The 18,034-nt window shown below is 40.5% G+C and overlaps 1 protein-coding gene across 7 annotated transcripts in view; it reads left to right on the forward strand.

Moving 5' to 3' along the window:
- CDKL5 (cyclin dependent kinase like 5) overlaps nt 1-18,034 on the forward strand; it is a 226,528-nt gene that overhangs the window by 185,806 nt on the left and 22,688 nt on the right. For 5 of the 7 annotated variants that reach the window (XM_032329648.1, XM_032329649.1, XM_032329653.1 and 2 more), the window contains 6 exons: nt 522-623; nt 1,126-1,231; nt 4,145-4,268; nt 11,295-11,394; nt 15,155-15,277; nt 16,421-16,540. In XM_032329648.1, the coding sequence (XP_032185539.1) occupies nt 522-623; nt 1,126-1,231; nt 4,145-4,268; nt 11,295-11,394; nt 15,155-15,277; nt 16,421-16,540 (675 nt within the window). The remainder of the gene's footprint in view (nt 1-521; nt 624-1,125; nt 1,232-4,144; nt 4,269-11,294; nt 11,395-15,154; nt 15,278-16,420; nt 16,541-18,034) is intronic. The other 2 variants (XM_032329652.1, XM_032329651.1) reach the window with 1 other exon arrangement.

Consider the following 18,034-nt stretch of genomic DNA (forward strand, 5'->3'; position numbering starts at 1 on the left):
GCAGTTAGGGAATTTGAAGATAAATGATAAAGCGTACTGATTCTCTTCCATGATCTATCCAAAGAACATTTGATTGCATCTGAATCTGCCATTTAAGTTCTTAATGAAAAATAATTTTGGATCTGCATCGTTCTTTTTGGAAAAATCTGCTAGAGAAATTTTGGATTAACTAATAGAATCTAATTAGAGTGCTGCACAGAACCATGACTATCTAGATATTAGGAAGATAATTTTCTTTGTTGTTAATAATTAATTGAACTATTTTCAGGGTAATTCTTTCCCTGCTTGCCTTAACTTTAATGAGAATTTCACTTTCCATCTGTGTGACATTTGTTTGAATTATTTTACATTCATCAGATGATTCACTCTTTTATGGGACAATTTGTGTTTTAGCCAACTAACATTTTTTATTTTAGCTGGTGAAGGTACTAATTATGCCAAATAAAGCCCATGGTGATTTAGGTGATTTTCATCCCTAGGAACAGGACACTCTTATAAATCCTTTTAAATTTGACTTCCAGCCTGGAGAACAGCTCCCTCCAGAGATGACTGTGGCTCGATCTTCTGGTAAAGAATCTTCCAGAGAAGGCACTACTTCATTCCACGCAAGGCAGAAGTCTGAGGTCTGAATTCTCCACAAGTTGCTAACTTTTATGATAAAACTTGTCTATAAAGAGTGGTCATGTGACATCATTACAGCCTATCCTTTAAAATTTCTTCATACCTAGTCTCCCACAAATAACTTAAACTGGTTTAATAAGAAATTAGTTAGTTTTCCTCATGCCATTATTCTGAGTTTTCTCTTTGAAAGATCCTGGAATAGGGGTGCCTCAGTGGCTTAGTTGTTAAGGGTCTGCCTTTAGCTCAGGTCATGATCCCAGGGTCCTGAGATGGAACCCTGAATCAGGGTCCCTGCTCTGTGGAGGGCCTGCTTCTCCCTCTCCCAGTCCCCATGCTTGTGTTCCCTCTCTCACTGTGTCTCTCTGTCAAGTAAATAAAATCTATATCAAAAAAAAAAAAAGATCCTGGAGTAAATTCTGGATCAGTTACACACTATTCTAAGTTCATAGGCCACATCATCATTGCTCTACTGTTAACTTTTTATAAACCTCTTTCTTGTCTCAGGGTGGAGCATATCATGACCCCCACTCTGATGACGGCACCGCCCCCAAAGAAAATAGACACCTGTACAATGACCCTGTTCCAAGGAGAGTTGGTAGTTTCTACCGAGGTAAGCCCAGCCCTGTGCGCCCACCAGGGTCCTCTCTCTCTCTCTCTCTCTCTCCCCCTCCCTCCCTCCCCTGTACCTCCAGCCCATGCCTTCCACTACACTTCCTGCCTTGACTTCAGGTCAGCGCCATCTTTATCTGTGCTGTTGCCTTCCAACACTTCTCCCTGCTTTGGGCCCTACTTTCTTAGTTCAGGCCCTCATGACTTCTGACTTGGGTTCTTTGAGTAGCCTCCCAGCTGATCTCTGTTTCCCAGGGTTGCCATCAAACCAGTCTCCGGAATAATTGTGAAGCTGTGTTCTGGCCTTCCCACTCATTCATTCACTTAAGTCCTAAAGTATTTATTGATGTCACCTGTGTGCCTAGTGCTGATCTAGCTTAGAACATGTCAGTGAACAAGACAGCCAGAGGTCTCCACCTTCACAGAGCTCACATTCTCACAATGAGAAGACTATACACTAAATATAAAAATTATGTAGAGTGGTAAAAGATAATAAATGCTACAAGGCAAAACCAGAGCAAGGCAACCTGCTGCCTACCCCCAGTCCTCCATCTCTTACCTGCTGACAGTCCTCTGGTGGTTTCCCATTGACATCACAACAAAATCCTGATTCCCCGAGATGACTTTCCCTGGCCTTTGCCATCCTCTCCAGCTGCTGCTCTTCCATCCTGAAACACACTCCTCCCTCTGCTTGGTTAGCTTGTTTCTGTCCCATTTAAGGTTCCACTTTGAAGTCTTCTGCAGTATGATATCATCCCTCTCCACCCAAAGTGACATGTTTTCTTCTCTGTTCGAACCATGGTTCCTTGTCTAGCCCTCTAACATGACACAGACTACATGGTGTTGATTCTTTGTCTACATTTTTCTCCCACAAGGTTGCAAGGCCCTTGATCATGTTTTCCTCTTTTACCTTCATTGACTAGCACACTGCCTGACAGTTGCATAAATATTTGTTGACTGAATGAAAGAAAATCTTCAAGTGTGCTTGCACAGCCCTAAAAATGTACTTCGATGGTTAACCGACAACTAAAACAGAGGCTTTGGAGGTTGTATGGATTTAGGAGATGTTGACAGAGAAGGGCATCCCCTTTGAAGAGCTATATAGCAATAGAGGGAGAACCCCTCCAGAACTCTGTCCCCTGGTAGGGAGACTAACAGCAAGCCCACCAGAGTAGGGGCAAGGTCCTGGGTGTTTCATAGGCTCAGCCTCTTAAAGCCTCCTAAGAGTCATCATGACCTTCTGCAGTCACCCTCACCCACATCCCTTGACTTTTCGCTCTTCTGTTGATTTGGAGAGACAGCTAGGAACCTGAGCTAAATAAATGTATAGAAGTATTATTTAGGACTAAATATGAATTGATTTAGGTAGGCTACTAGTTCCTTCCCAGCCCCATTTGAAAAAAGCATAGGGCATTGATTAAGCCTTTTAATGCATCCGGTTTTTTCTCATGCTATGGTTACTTTGGAATCTTAAAGGACTAAAATTTTAATTCAGATTAAAGTTAGGTAAAATATTGTAATGTATATGAGCAAATGTGTTTTTGCTGTCACTGTGAGTTTTACTTCCAAAATGGACCATACCTGTGTTATTCCTATAGAGATCTGGAGTACATACTTTAACATAAAATGTTAACAAAGTTTCAATTAATTAAGAAAGACAATTTTGTTTTGATTGCAAGTGAATTAAATTAGTTTGTATCAGCAAAGTCCCTCATTTTTCATTTAAGTGATACACTTCAGGGTTTGGCAGGTAGAACATTTTTATTTTAGAAAGTCCAGAAATAGAAGGAAGAGATTTAACCAGGTGAAACATCTGGAGACATTTGTCATTTCAGTGATTCTTCTAAATCCAACTGGGTGAAGATTTAGTGTTATCATTGAAATGACAGATATTTCCAGAATACTTCCTGTTTTTAGTCCTACTGGTCAAGAGGCAAATGAAATGGTATCGTTTATCTTGATACTCAGCCTGTATATTCCTTTTGTGATGAAATTTGCAATATATTTTGATTTATGATCGAGCTTAGAAAGTGACAGAAAGGGGCACCTGGGTAACTCAGTCGGTTAAGCATCTGCCTTCTGCTCAGGTCATGATCCCAGGGTCTTGGGATTGAGCCCTGCGTCGGACTCCCTGCTCAGCAGGGAGCCTGCTTCTCCCTCTCTGTCCTCCTGCTGCTCCCTTGCTTAGGCTCACTCTCTCTCTCTGTCAAATAAATAAAATTAAAAAAAAAAAAAAAAGAAGAAGAAGAAAGTGACAGAAGAAGATAGTAACAGCAAAGAGCAAAAAAGGTATTTACCCACTTATGTTGTGGTTATCTTTCTGTTCTTTCCTGGATTGAGAACTTAAAAATGTTTTTGTTTTTTGGGGTTTTTTTTTTTTTTTTTTTTTTACAAATAACCTAATTTCTTTGGAATGTAGTTTAAAAAAATACAAAATTGACTCTGTGCCTCCGAAGTATAAGGCTTACAGCACAGTTAATATATTCTAGCACACATATTGTTAAAAGAGTCACTTCAGAAAATCTATTCACTGAGAATAGATTTTGCATAGTTGAGTCTATGTTGTAAGAAAGCCTGTTTCAGAGAATGCCAAAACGGTGAAGGGGGTCTGTCCTATTTACACTTTTAAATATTCTAAAATGTTCTTCATTTTATCAACTGACAAGTCAATTTATGCTTTGAATATCTACTGCCTGATGTTAACTGACCCTTGCAAATTAATGTGATAATCAGTGGGGGGAGGGAGAATGTTCCCTGGAATGCTTCCACCCTCAGAAAACACAAAAGTTATATAAAGGGCAGAGGAAGGTTTTGATTTACTTGTTTTTATTTGTGTGAGAGAAAATGCAGTATAACCAGTTAAGAACCGCTTCGGCCAAAAAGTACATCAGTGACTGACTTTTTCTTTGTTTAGTGCCATCTCCTCGTCCAGACAATTCTTTCCATGAAAATAATGTATCAACCAGAGTTTCTTCGCTACCATCAGAGAGCAGTTCTGGAACCAACCACTCAAAAAGACAACCAGCATTCGATCCATGGTGAGTATTTTGATTTGTTCTTACTCTCCTTTTTTCTAATTGGAGATTCGAGATTTCAAAGAATTCTGGATACACTTTTTAGCTTGCTTGCTTTCTCAGGAGAGATTGTTGATAAGGAAAACTGATTTGTCATTAGCTGTAATGGTTTATTTTAAGTTCAGCATTTATATTAAATATGTAAAAGAAAAAATCTGCTGGGTCACTAAATGCCTCACATTAGATAGTGTATCTTTCCCTGTGTTCTTCTGGTAGGAATGCCATCTTCACGGTCTCTTGTTACCGTATCACAGCACTTGGTTGGCACTTGGTGTATGCTGGCTTACTCGGTCCTCACGGTCAGCCTTAGGGGTGGGGGCAGCTCCCATTCCACAGATGCGGAAGCTGTAGCCCCAGAAAGGAGGAGCACTTGCCTGGCGCTGGGCAGCCCTTATCAGGGAGGATTTCAACTCTGGTGTTTATTGCTGGAAGTCACAGAAGGGTTTTACATCCATCAGTGCTCCTAACCTGTGCAGGGGTGCAGTTTTCACCCTGCTGGCAGGGTTGTATCGAGGTTTTAGTGCTTCTGTGCCCTATGGTAAAAATAACTTCATTATCTTTAAACCAGTAGTAAAAACAATGTTTTTAAAGCTATAAATGTTTTCATTTACACCCATTGCCTTATTTATTAAATGAGAGTTTTAACATTAGTGACTAAGAGGTTGGACTCTGGAAATAGGGCATCTTGATTTTTTTTTTTAAAGATTTTATTTATTTATTTGACAGAGAGGGATCACAAGTAGGCAGAGAGGCAGGCAGAGAGTGTGAGAGGGAAGCAGACTCCCTGCTGAGCAGAGAGCCCGATGCAGGGCTCGATCCCAGGACCCTGAGATCATGACCTGAGCCGAAGGCAGCGGCTTAACCCACTGAGCCACCCAGGCGCCTCTGGACATCTTGATTAATGTCACCTTCTGTTGGTGTGACTTTAACCCCTGCCCCTCAGTTTCCTCATCTGTAAAAATAGGCCTACGAATACTACCTCCCTCCCAGGATTAACATGATCATTAAATGGGAGAAAACACCAGGAGCACCGAGAGCAGTGCCGGGCACACTGTGGCTTGTTACTGTTAGCTGCAGCAGTTTTTATCATGGATGTCCTCTAACTTCACTATGACTTACCACACGTCTCCTCTCCACCTCCTTCACTGAGAAACTTTGCTGCATTCGTTTTCCGTGTGGCTGTAGACCAGCTCTCCTATACGTTAACCTGGAAGCACAGGTACAGCTTATAGTTACCAGCTTGGACAGTTTTCAAGTGAGGCTTTCATAAGCCATGCGAATAGCATCTCAATTGTGAGACTAAGGAGGTAGAGAAAAAATCGTTTTTCCTATTGGATGTTACATAATGGAGTGGTGATGATTTAAAAGAGAATCAACTATGGGGGTGTCTGGGTGGCTCAGTCATTAAGCGTCTGCCTTCGGGTCAGGTCGTGATCCCAGGGTTCTGGGATGAAGCCCCACATCAGGCTACCCGCTCGGCGGGAAGCCTGCTTCTCCCTCTCCCACTCCCCCTGCTTGTGTTCTCTCTCTCGCTGTCTCTCTCTCTGTCAAATAAATAAATAAAAATCTTAAAAAAAAAAAGAGAGAGAGAGAGAGAGAATCAATTACAGATTAACATAGTTCTATCAAAATTAGGTAGGTCAGACCAAAACTAAATCCAAATGTGGGATAGGTAGTATTAACAACATTGTTTCTGTCTTTTGGATAGTCAGTTTGAGTAGAGCTTGTTTAGGGAAGCTATATGTAGAAACCTGAAAACAGTTGTAGTTTCTGTTTTTGTTTTTAAAGAATTAGCAGGCATAATTGGGGTGTTAGACTTTAGACAAGCCTTCATCAAGTCTCCCTACTTTGATAATGCTGTTTTGAAGTTTGAGAGAGTTTCAGAATTACCAGTTTGAATCTCAGTGTTCTTTTGTTCCCACTGCTCCTCATGTTAATGCTGCCGTGATACCCTTCTCCTTTGGGCATCACAGTCTAACTTGGTCTAAGTCACTCATTGAACTGACCTTGATTTTTTTTTTTTTTTCCTTGAACAAGAGATCTCATTCCTCATATTGTGTATATTTGAGAGAAATGCAGCTTGATAACGTACAAAAACATGAACAAGCCTTGCTATGGTAACACAGTGAGTCGCTCTTCCTAAATTGTCATTTGCCTAAGGGCAGTCTGTTTCTCCTTGATAATGGTGGTTCCATTTCTGTTGGGACGAGAATATTTGTAGAGTGTACTCATTGTTGGAATGGAAAGACTAACTTACTTCATCATATTTTAAAGTAGTTGATACTGTAGTATAACATCCAGAGTGGCTATTCTGGCCATCTTAGCTATCCAGAGTCCAGCCTCGAACTGGGAGATAAGCCAGAACATCTCAGAACAAAAAACAGAGTTAATGTAGTCATATCCATCTTTACTAATAGGAAAACACCTCCACCCTCCCTATAAGCTTGTTGACTTTTATTTTTCCCTTAAGATCTTATTTATCTATTCTAGAGACAAAGACAGAGAATGCATATGCAGAAGCGGGGGGAGGGGTGGTGGGAAGAAGGAGAGAGAATCTCTAGCAGACTGCGCTGAGCATGGAGCCCAACATGGCTCTCCATCTTGTGACCCTGAGATCATGATCTGAGCTGAAATCAATATTCGGTTCTCAACTGACTGAGGCCAGCCAGGTCCCCCAAAGCCTGTCTACTCTTATGCACAGTTTTAGCAGTTGGCACTGAGGTTGACCGGCAAGAAGTAATCCTGGGCAACAATACAGTGTGAACAGGGAGAAAAATCCCAAATAATAGCCAGGGAGAGGGGAGGGTATTTTTGTCTTTTCTCAGGCTCCCAGTAGGAATATCATTTCTGGCCTTCATGGTTTCATATGTAGTATAGATATCCATGAAGCATATAGATTTCTAAAACAGGCTGTTCTTAACTTTCCTTAAAAAGGCAAAGTGTATAAAATACCATTTATAGGAATCCCAGTAATTAAGGTAAGTGAAGGATTGCTGTCACTGCACACAGCCCCAGGCTTTCTCTTCTGGTTAAGTTATGAATATATTGGCAGCCATTATCACCTGCCACCGGAACTCATGAAGCGGTTCACTGATTGTTTTCCTAGACTTCAGCTGACTAGTTTAGTCGCATGGCCAGGGGAGGGGGGTAGCAGGGAAGGAGTCATGCTGCTGTACTGAAGCACCAGAGTCTGACCCTCTGGCGAACCTGTGGGCATCCCACTTTGAGTCTGTGAGCAGCTTCACGTCTCACTCCTTGTTTTATTTTTCTCTCCAGCTCCGACACCTCTAACACCATGCCCACCGCATGCACTGGACTCCATAAGTGTTGGTTGACTTCCATTCAGTCAACTTTAGTTCCTTCCTTTTTTAGGGGAGTCTTGCATTCTCTCTTTCCTCTTAACCCTTTATAAAACAGCTGTTGTGTTAGAGGATACCAGAGTAGGGGAGGTTGCTACCCCCTACCCCCACCCCCAGCTGTTTGATCGGCCCCGGATAATGTGCCAGGTGACTAGCTGGGTGGTCCTTCTCAAAGGTCTTGTACCTGAGATGGATGTGATTGTCCATTTGTCCTTCTCTCGTGCTGCTCCTCTTGGACCATCTGCTGCCTCTACCAGGTATAATCATAGGGTCCAGAATTCACAGATGAGATAAGTTATGGTGTAGTACCTGTTGTAACAGATCTAGTCTCTGTCTTTATTCTTTTGTACAACGCACGGCTCTTACGGTGCCTATGTTCCAGGTGGCTTCTCTCCGCCTCTACCTCTCTCTGAGTCTATCTCGCGGGCTTTCTCCCTCTATTTCTCTAACTCTCTGTATGTGTATGTTTCCATGTAGCTTCCCCTTTCTCCTTTCTCCGTCTCCCTTTTCTCTCTCTCTCCCTCTCCCACTTGCGCTCTTTCTCTCTCTGACTTCCTTTTTGTGTCTTTCGTGATACACACACACTCATGCTTCACTCGTAGCTTTCGTCTTTTTTTTTTTTTTTAAGATTTATTTATTTTTTTGACAGACAGAGATCACAAGTAGGCAGAGAGGCAGGCAGAGAGAAGGGGAAGCAGGCTTCCTGCTGAGCAGAGAGCTGGACATGGGGCTCGATCCCAGAACCCTGAGATCATGACCCGAGCCAAAGGCAGAGGCTTAACCCACTGAGCCACCCAGGCGCCCCGACTCGTAGCTTTCATCTTTGTAGTTCAAGGGTAACTTATTTCCTTCTTTGTTTTGGTCTCTGGGATCTTTCCCTGCCTGAGTCTTGGCCCCACTGCTTCTTCTCAGTCTCAGTCTGAAGATGTTTTCCTCATCATTCCTCCTTTCCTTGGGCTCTGGTTTATCCAGTGTCTCTGAAAAGACCCTACAGAGGGTCTCTGATCTTCCTGCATTTTATGCTCACAAGGGACTCCAAACCCTGGGCTTTTTGTCCTCCTGCTGTTTCTCATTCATTACCCTTCTCATTGGCCCCCCTCACTTTCTTCTGACTGGATAGAGACTTTTCTTCCCATCCCAGATCTGTTCCTCATAGGATTAGTGTCTCAAAGCCTTCTCTTGCTCTCATGCCAGCGTTAGCATTCCTACAGTAATGCCCATTCCCGTCCCGAGCTTGTAGTCACGATGAATGTGTCCCCCTTAAAGATTTCCTGGATTGGCAGGAAGCACTTTTATATTGACCCTCAGCAGACCTTGGAGATTTTGTTAGACTTCCGTTCTGATTGGGTTAAAAAAAATTTTTTTTCCCTGTTTATCTGAATACTTTGCTGTGCTTCTAGGTTAGGTGCAGACCCCATTATGGAAGGACATAAGCTGTAACATAAGCAAATAGTTCTTTAACTTTTGTAAGTTAGTATAAGGCATTAAAAATAGTATTGGTGGTTAGCCTAGATGCTATGTGAGGTTCCTTTCAGTTCTGAGAGTTGTGCTCTTGTGATTCCAGCAAACTACACTGTATTTACTGTATTCCATAGAACCCAAACTTTCCACTCTTCTGTTCTTACCTGTGCCATCATATCTGAAGTTTTCTAGCTTCCAAAACTATAAATGTATCATTCTGAGTTCTAATGCTACTTATTTTTATTGGTTGTGTTGTATTATGAAACTTTTCACTTCAGAACTTGGAACTGTCAATGATTGTTAGGTCCTAATGAGTTTCAGGACCACTTGGGCCTACAGTCCCGATTTTTACTTCCTTGGTATTCCCATTAACTTTTAGGCTAGACACTTAAAGAAGAAATGATCATTGCTCCTTCACAGAGTCATGTTTTCCTGTTTTTTAATCTGTCTATCCATCTGTCTTTCTTTTTCAGTCTCTTCCCTTATTGTCTTAGATCTTGAGTTTTGGGGTTTTCAAATAAATTTTCTGTGGTTTGTACAACCTTTTTAATATATCTGTAGTACACGTTTGATGTTGAAACTAAAAAGAAGAAATAATAAATCACCAATAATCTTTCTACCCAGAGATAGTAACTGTTAAGATTTTATTTTGTTTTATTCCTGCCTTTAAAAAGTGAGTGTGTGTACACATATATTCCTTTTTATTTTAAAGATTTACTTATTTATTTGAGAGAGAGGGAGAGCACAAGCAGGAGGGGCAGAGGGAGGAGAGAGAATCCCAAGCAGATTGCCTGCTGAGCATGGAGCCCGACGCAGGGCTTAACCCCATGACCTGAGATCATGACCTGAGCCGAAACCGAGAGTCAGATGCTTAACCAACTGTACCGCCCAGGCACCCATCTTTTTTTTTTTTTTTTTTTTTAATACAATTAGGATCATATTATGTAGCAAGTTTTGAATCTTGTAGTTTTTCACTTAGTATTATATTTGTATTCCTTTAAATTACTTGAAATTTTTTGAAGATATGATTTATTTTTGATAGCTTTGTGGTGTTTTCTAGCCTGTGGTTCTGTAACAGTTTATATAGTTGTTTACTGTCTCCACATGGATTTCATCAAGAATGCTACTTGCTCATTATTTTCTTAGATATTGTAGTAACTTCATCATCATTGCGTGTTCTAAAATCACCAAATATGAATGAACTCTCACCTTTAATGTTTGGCTCTTGATTTTAGGGAATAGCTAATAGAAGGAATTCAATCATTTGAGAAAATGGTTTTGCACAGTCATATGTTAAAATTTAAAATAGAGCCCATGGAATGTGTCTTTTTGAAGAGTAACTCTGGTTGAGTTGCTTTTTAAAGACTGTAAATGAAATTAATACAGGGCCTTTGTTAACATACGAGTCATCAACTTAATAAGGCCACGGTTTTCTGTTTGCTATCTGTTAATACCTCCTATGTGTGTTAAAATACCTGATGGAGTCGGTGTGGCATGAAGCTTAATGTCCGTTATTTTCAGTTAGAAGCTTTTTTGCCACGAGTACTTTCTATTGAAGCATTCATCTTGTCCATGTTCTTACTGGATCTGTTTTTCAAATTAGTTCCAATAAATAGATACAAGGTTTTTATGAAGGAATTTTTCAGTTTGAGGCAATTTTTACTTTTATTTACAGTGCTTCTGTAGCCCCGTTGTTCTTCTGTTTTGTTTTGTTTTTTTGTATGTTCAGTATCTTGGCAAGCCACTAATTATGAACTTCTCGAGCTGGTTTTAGAAAGGTAAATAGAAAAACAAAGATATTGAAAATGTTTCAGCTATTTCCCTTGGAGGGTTATGAAAAAGGCATCCATCCTTTAAACTGTGTGCTTTTCAGACTCTCCAGCGCTGAGGTTTTCTACAGCATGAAAGTGGTCCTGCAGCGCAGTTACCAGATCATTTGTAATAATGCTCAAATGGCCAGTTCAAGTGAGCTGTGCCAAAGGCTAATCATTAACCATGGCTGATAGATTCAGTCCCCCCTGTGCTTTTTAGAGGCTCTTTACCTACGTGCTTGATTTGTCATGGCTGCTTGAATCTGGTTTCATGCATTTTTTAGTTTTCATTGTACTTGTCATAGAATGGCAGGAGAAAGATTGAAAGATCAATATGATAAAAATGTCTTCCCATTTAGGAAAAGTCCTGAAAACATTAGTCATTCCGAACAACTCAAGGAAAAGGAGAAACAAGGTTTTTTCAGGTCAATGAAAAAGAAAAAGAAGAAATCTCAAACAGTAAGTAGATGGCTACTTTCTGTATACAGTGGCACACGAGTCTGCATTAGTCTGTGGGTTCTTGACATTTTGGATGTGGCAATGAAAGTGAATTATTTTCTTACTGAGATTTGACATGCGTACATTGTATATGTGTCTTCTAAATTCTATCCAACTATCCTCCTCTCACAGAGCCTTTTCTAGATTCCACAGACTCTCCAGGAATAGAAGAAATTTAATTTGGATGAGAGAGAGCACCAACCTCTCTCGGTAAACATCCATGTAGATTTATATTCATGTAGAAACTATGAAGCTGCAGGGTTTTTTTCTTTGGGGGTTAAACACGTGTGAAAACTTAGGAAATGGTTTTGCTGTATGCTTAAATCTTGAAATTTATAGCTAACCATCATTCATTATTCTTCCCTGGCTGGTTTTCCAGTTGCCATGTTGACAAGTGCATTTCTGGGCTGCATAATCACAGAGAGGAGAATAGTATTTGACATTTCAGGGCTTGCTTTAGTAGGAAGACATGTTTATCTTGTGACTGAACTGTGAAATGGAACGAGTCTAATCTCCTGGGAGCCCTCTGCCTGAACCAAGGTTTGGCTCCATGGCACCGTGCACATCACATCACTGAATCACCCAAGCAAGGATCCTGCTGGTTAGTGACGTGAGGAAACAGGGGAAAGCCAGGCCCCTAGGCCAGCAGGAGACTCTTCACCCACGTGAGGCCTGCTTCCCCCTTTGCTTTATGGTACTTCCAGGGCCAGACAGTGTTGAGTCAGCTATTTTAAATGCCTTTGTTTCTATTTCTCCTTCATACATGATTGACTCTCATTTTTTAAAAAGGAAAAAAGATTCTAGGATTATGACTCAGTGGTAAGTAAAGATGACATAGATGATTAGCACAGAATGTAATACCCAAAGTAAGGGTCATAGATGTTCTGGAAGTATTAATAAAGACCTTCCTAGATAATGTTTCTAGATGATTCTTTCACTTGCATATTTGTGAAATTGATGTATTTCCTTTTAGAAAAATTGAGAAAAAAAAATGATCCTTTCTAATCTTATCCCTGTCACACTGATCTTATTACCCTATTACAACTAGCATTAGGATTTTGGTATATTTCCTCCTAGCTTTTTAGTCTATGCATATGTTTGTGGAAAGAAGGTGTTTTTTTAGTTTGTTTTAAATAATAATAATCCTTGTACAGTTTTGTATTCTGACTTTTCATAGTATATCTGTCGATCACACATACCTATAATATATATATTACTACACTGATCTTATTATCTTCATTTTAATGGCTGCATAATATTTCCTGAAACATTCACGTTTTTTAAAAAGCTGCCTATATCTCTACCTGAAATTCCCTTAAAGCAAAATGTCACATCAAAATGCCACTCAGTCAAATATTGCTACATTTATTATTTAGATGGGATGAACAAAATAGACCTGATTTATTAAAGTAGAAAAGCTTAAAATATTTAAAGTACTAATATAATAAAACTGTTATCATTGTCTGTAGAACATATTTATCCATCATGAACTTTGAACTTAGACTATCTCTCCTAACCCTTGTTATTTTTATTTTGAGGTTTTTGTTTTTGTTTTTAACCTCAGGTCTGTAGCCACTGTGGGGTAATTAAGTGGAAGAAAGTAGCAGGAACCAAGGAATTGAAGGTGTTTTGTGTATAGACTTGGTTTTTGATGTCTGTCTGCATTAGACTAACATTTAACCTAGAGTCCCTAGCTTACCAGGGCATGAATTGAGTGTATACATGTTGACTGACTCTGTTATTCAGGATCTGGTTCAAATTTTAGATTTTCAAATAGTATAGATTAGGGCAAATAAGAAAATAATTATTCTCCAACATCCTCTCCACTCAGACTTCTTTAAGGTTTGTATACATTTCATTTTCCATATGTAAAGTAACTGCAAAATATCTCTATATAGGCCACAGTGCTTGAAGCCTCACAAATCAAAAGTTGTGCCTCTGCATTTTTTAATTAAAAGAAAAAGAATTTTTTTGGAGAGAGAGAGAGGGTGCACAGGGAGCAAGAGAACCCCAAATACACTCCACAACCAGCCCAGAGCGCAAAGCAGAGCTCAGCCTCAGCAACCCTGAGATCATGACCTAAGCCAAAATCAAGAGTCAGAGGCCCAACCGCCTAAACCACCCAGCCACCCTAGAAGAAAAAATTTTTTAAGGACTTTGGTTTGTAGAGTAAGATTTCCAAAGAGCTCTCTGTATTTTGCCAGACCTCAGGCTCCTAAGCCTAATGTGACGTCACCTCTGCCTCCTTCAAGTAAGCATTGGAACAGAATTAAAGTTACCCTTTTTTCACTTTCTAGAACTCAGCAAAAGGAAACTAGGTAAACCAGCTTAGAAAGATTTAAAGCTTTGTGGCCTTTGCATCAAACTCAAAAAAAAAGGAAAGAAGAAAGAAGGAAGGAAAGAAATATGTGCCCAGTGCATGTAGAGAAACAGGACATTTTTAAACCTCGGTGGGTCCTAAATCTAGTTGTAACACCTTTATTTCACTGATAGAGGACTGCCCAGGCAAGTTGTAACCTGCCCGAAGTCACACGATCAGTCAGGAGAGCCAGAGGTAGGTTCTCCTAAATAGCAGGCCCCGGGCTCAGTCGCTGCCACAGGCCCATCTCTGGTCCAGAGCCTCTGGCCGCTGATTCCTGGGAACTCTCCTGTGGCTTCCTTAGCGATGTAAGTTAAACTCTTCCCCGGGATCCCATTGTAGGAACAGGAACCTTCCATGGGCTATCTTAATTGAATGGCTTCATACAAGGTGATCTGAATACCTTCATATATATTGCTAGTTCTCTAACAATTGAGTTATCCAAAACAGGGGAAAGTGGTGCCAAAAAATAATTCTGTATTGCAAAGGTGCCTGCTTTGACTCCAGCAAATCTGGAGGCCGCCTTGGGAAATCTGGCTTCAGTTCCATATCCAGAGTTACATAAGCCCTCAGAGCATATGGTGACTTTGCCAACTTGGTAATTGTACCCTAGTTAGTTAGTACCTCAATTGGTAATCGTGCGTCAATTTAAAGATTGAACTTTCTGCTTTTTCACTTTGAAAACCTGTATTCTGAATGGTGCCACATGCTTTCCCTGGAGTGAATATTTCTTTAACAGCATAGAACCAGGCTTCTTTCATGATTGTAGACCATGTGATGTTTTCTGGTTCAAGAGTTGGCCATGTTGAAAAGTGTTTGCTGTATCCTCTTCTCCCCCTCTTCCCCATAGGCAGATCACGTGGTCAGTGCTTTAGTCGCTGAGATCCTCTCTAGCAATTAGGAAAAGATTGACGTTCATTAGTAGCTCTTTAAACACAATTCTTTACAATAATCTTACTCCTAAGCTCAGTGTGACTAGACGTACGTAGGTTTCTAGGCATTCCTATTATAGATAAGGATCATGACTGCATGTTCTTTATATACATTGACGTTTTTGCAGGTTTTGAATTTACTTTGTTGGCATCTCCATGTCCAGGTGAGAAATGACACAGAACTCCTCTAGGTGCAGCACAGAGTTTCCTTAAGTGACCGTTAACATTGAACAGTATCAGGGCTCCCAAGGGCTAGGAGTTTCAGTAAGAATACCCTTCTTTTTCTTCTTTCTTTCTTTCTTCCTTTCTTCCTTCCTTTCTTTTCTTTCTTTCTTTTATCTTTTCTGTTCTTTTTTTCTTTTCTTTTCTTTTCTTTTTTTTTTTTTTTTTTTTTTTTTTGCAATTAGTTTATTTGTATCTTATATTGCAGACAGATTCCACCAACGGGGAGAATCCAAGCATCAAGAAATCCCTCTTTCCTCTTTTTAATTCAAAGAATCATTTAAAGCATAGTTCTTCTTTGAAAAAGCTTCCTGTAGTCACTCCACCCATGGTACCCATTTTTATGTACGGTAGCCCTGCACACTGCTCCAGTAAACTTGTTTTACTGATGACCACAGCATGTCTTGTATTTTCATGAGGTCATATTCTCTTTGTGCTAGTTAAGTACCTGAGCCAGTTCCATAAAGTTACTAAAATACCAATTCTTTGCCATTCTGGATTTCGTGAATCAGTTAAGGAAGTTGAAGCCTAAAAGGCTACTTAAACAAACTAGTGAAAGGCTAGTTTGGGTTGTCTGGTTAGCCACTTGTGGGCAGACAGCATTCATAAAATCCCTTATTTCCTGTAGAGAATTTGATTAACATTTATAACTAACCATGTCTTTTCATTTGGCTCACAAAGTCTGTTAACACTTGGTTGGCAGTTTGTTCTGTGAAACCAAGTTGAATTGACCAAATTGAGTGAGCCAGCAGGCTCCACTTTTCTTAGTCGGTGATTTGCTTTTTCCTCGCCTGGCTCTAGCTTTTGCTGGTCACTTAGTGTAAAGCCAGGGCTTTTGCTTGGCATTTGGCATTATTCTGTGTTCACCAAAATCGGTGAAAGTACCAATTGCATTCCTCTGGAGTTTGTGGTACAAAGTTCCAGGAGTTTCATACTGTGTAATGGTAGACCCAGATTTACTCGGTGGTGTCTTGGGAATATGATTCAAACCATACTTCTCCCACTTCAGTATCCTTGAAAGCCTGCTAGGCTTTGTTGGGCACCACCAAATACAGTGTTTGGATCATTTTCCCAGCAGGAGCAAATGTTTGTTTTATTGAACTGGTTCATAACCTAACTGCAGTACGGATGAGGATGCGACAGCAGTTTCTGGTACAGCCCAACCTGACTGCTCTCTCTTACAGCGACTGACACTAACAGCATGGGAATGCTTTACGGGTTGAGGTTTTAACAAAGCTGCATGCCATCTGCCAATTTTTCCTAATACAGGGAAAATTATTAAGAGGGAAGCAGAGTTTAACTGGCATCACTTGCATTGTGAACATTGGGAGAGTTTTGGTTTCCTTTTTTATTGGGGGTGGGGTCGAGGTTTGGTTTCCTTTGATTTGCTTTTGTTCTCCTCTTGGGTGTGGTTGCATAGCTAAGTAAGGCTTATTGGGGTTCTTACTGAATCCTTGCCCATATTCTGCTCTAGGTGCCCAATTCTGATGGCCCTGATCTACTGACATTACAGAAAGCCATTCATTCTGCTAGCACCCCGAGCAGCAGACCGAAGGAGTGGCGTCCAGAGAAGATCTCTGATCTACAGACCCAAGTGAGTAGTGCCTGTAATGCTCCTAGATTCTTAGACTCTGCAGTGACTATCTCGCTTGAGAGGAGGGCAAGGTTGAGGAATTCAGCCTCAGTGTTACGACCAGGCTGGGAGCCTCCTCAGGATATACCCTCACTGTGAATAGCAGATGCATCTTGGGAGTCCAGATGAATCTTGTTTCAGTGACCCATGTCCAAATGGGAAAAAAAGTGAGCTTCCATTAGCCCTCACCTAGCCCTGGGTCGGGGAGGATAGGGGGTAGGTGTTAGAGGGGCGTAAGGGGAATAATGAAGATGTGATCCCAGCCCATAAATACTAACGTCTTGGGAGAGAGAGAAAATCTATAAATAACCATAATTCATGGTAAAAAGTGAGGCATGCCATAAAATGTAGGGGAGGGTGAGAGGTAGTGGGAAGATGAAGGTTTCGTTAAATGTGGCCGCATACGAATTAGGCCTTGAACGACAGATACCATAACCGTTCTTGAAAGAATACGCTTCTGAAGTTGATACAGTTTTTGATAGAAAATCAAACAGTTGTATTAGGAACTGCATATTATGCAATATTATATAGTTGCATTTATCTGCCATAATGGGGATAAACAGAAAATGAGTCAGTAAATTTTTTGAGGTAACTGAGGTGTATCTCCTTTGGACAACTATTAGGATTGGAAATGTAATATTGCATCTTTTCAGTATCCCTTAGTGAGTACAGTGACATAATTTAACTTGTTTTTGATGATATTATTTTTATAAAGCTAGTATTCCTCTGTACTGTAATTTCTGACAACCTGATGAGCTTTTAGAGCTGTAGGATTGCTTATACCTATAGATAGCCACAGATTTCTGTGATTTGGACGAAGAGGGTTTATTTTTATAGGTTTGTTGTTTACTTTCTTTAACTATTACTTAGAGCCACTGACAGGAATTCCCAGATTTCACTTGTATTTGGCCAACCATCTATGTTTTCTGCTTCTTAACATAATACCGGCTCAGGGGAGGGAAGGGGATAGAAAGGGTGTAGAGAACCAGATACCCAAGGTGTTGGCTATGTATCTGAACTAAGAGCACAAGGCTTTGAGTGACAGCCTGATGTTCTCTTCCCAGTTTTATGAAAAAGAGTATGGGGCTTTAGAACCTTCCTTGTATAGCCATTTCTTTTTGCTAAGAAGCTCTTTTCAGGTTACTTTATATCTCTAGCTGGACCCAAATTATTGTAATTGCTCAATAGTCGCAGGTGGTCAGGGCTATAAAAATCACCAGGAGTCTCATTGTGTTATCTCATTGTGTTATCATACCAGTTTCAGTAACAAAAAACATAACTTGGAGCACTTAGGATGTACACTGTACTGTGCCACCTCCTCTGGGGACCACAGAGCTTTTGTGGACAGACTTTGGAATAGCCATGGCAGATGCTTCCTTAGGAGCAATTTCTGAGTCCATTCTCAAGCAATTTCCCTTCGATTTCAGTCCTCTGATCCTTCAAATCTTGTAGTAT

The sequence above is a fragment of the Mustela erminea genome, chromosome X (assembly GCF_009829155.1).
Source record: "Mustela erminea isolate mMusErm1 chromosome X, mMusErm1.Pri, whole genome shotgun sequence".
NCBI classification, from domain to species: Eukaryota; Metazoa; Chordata; class Mammalia; order Carnivora; family Mustelidae; genus Mustela; species Mustela erminea.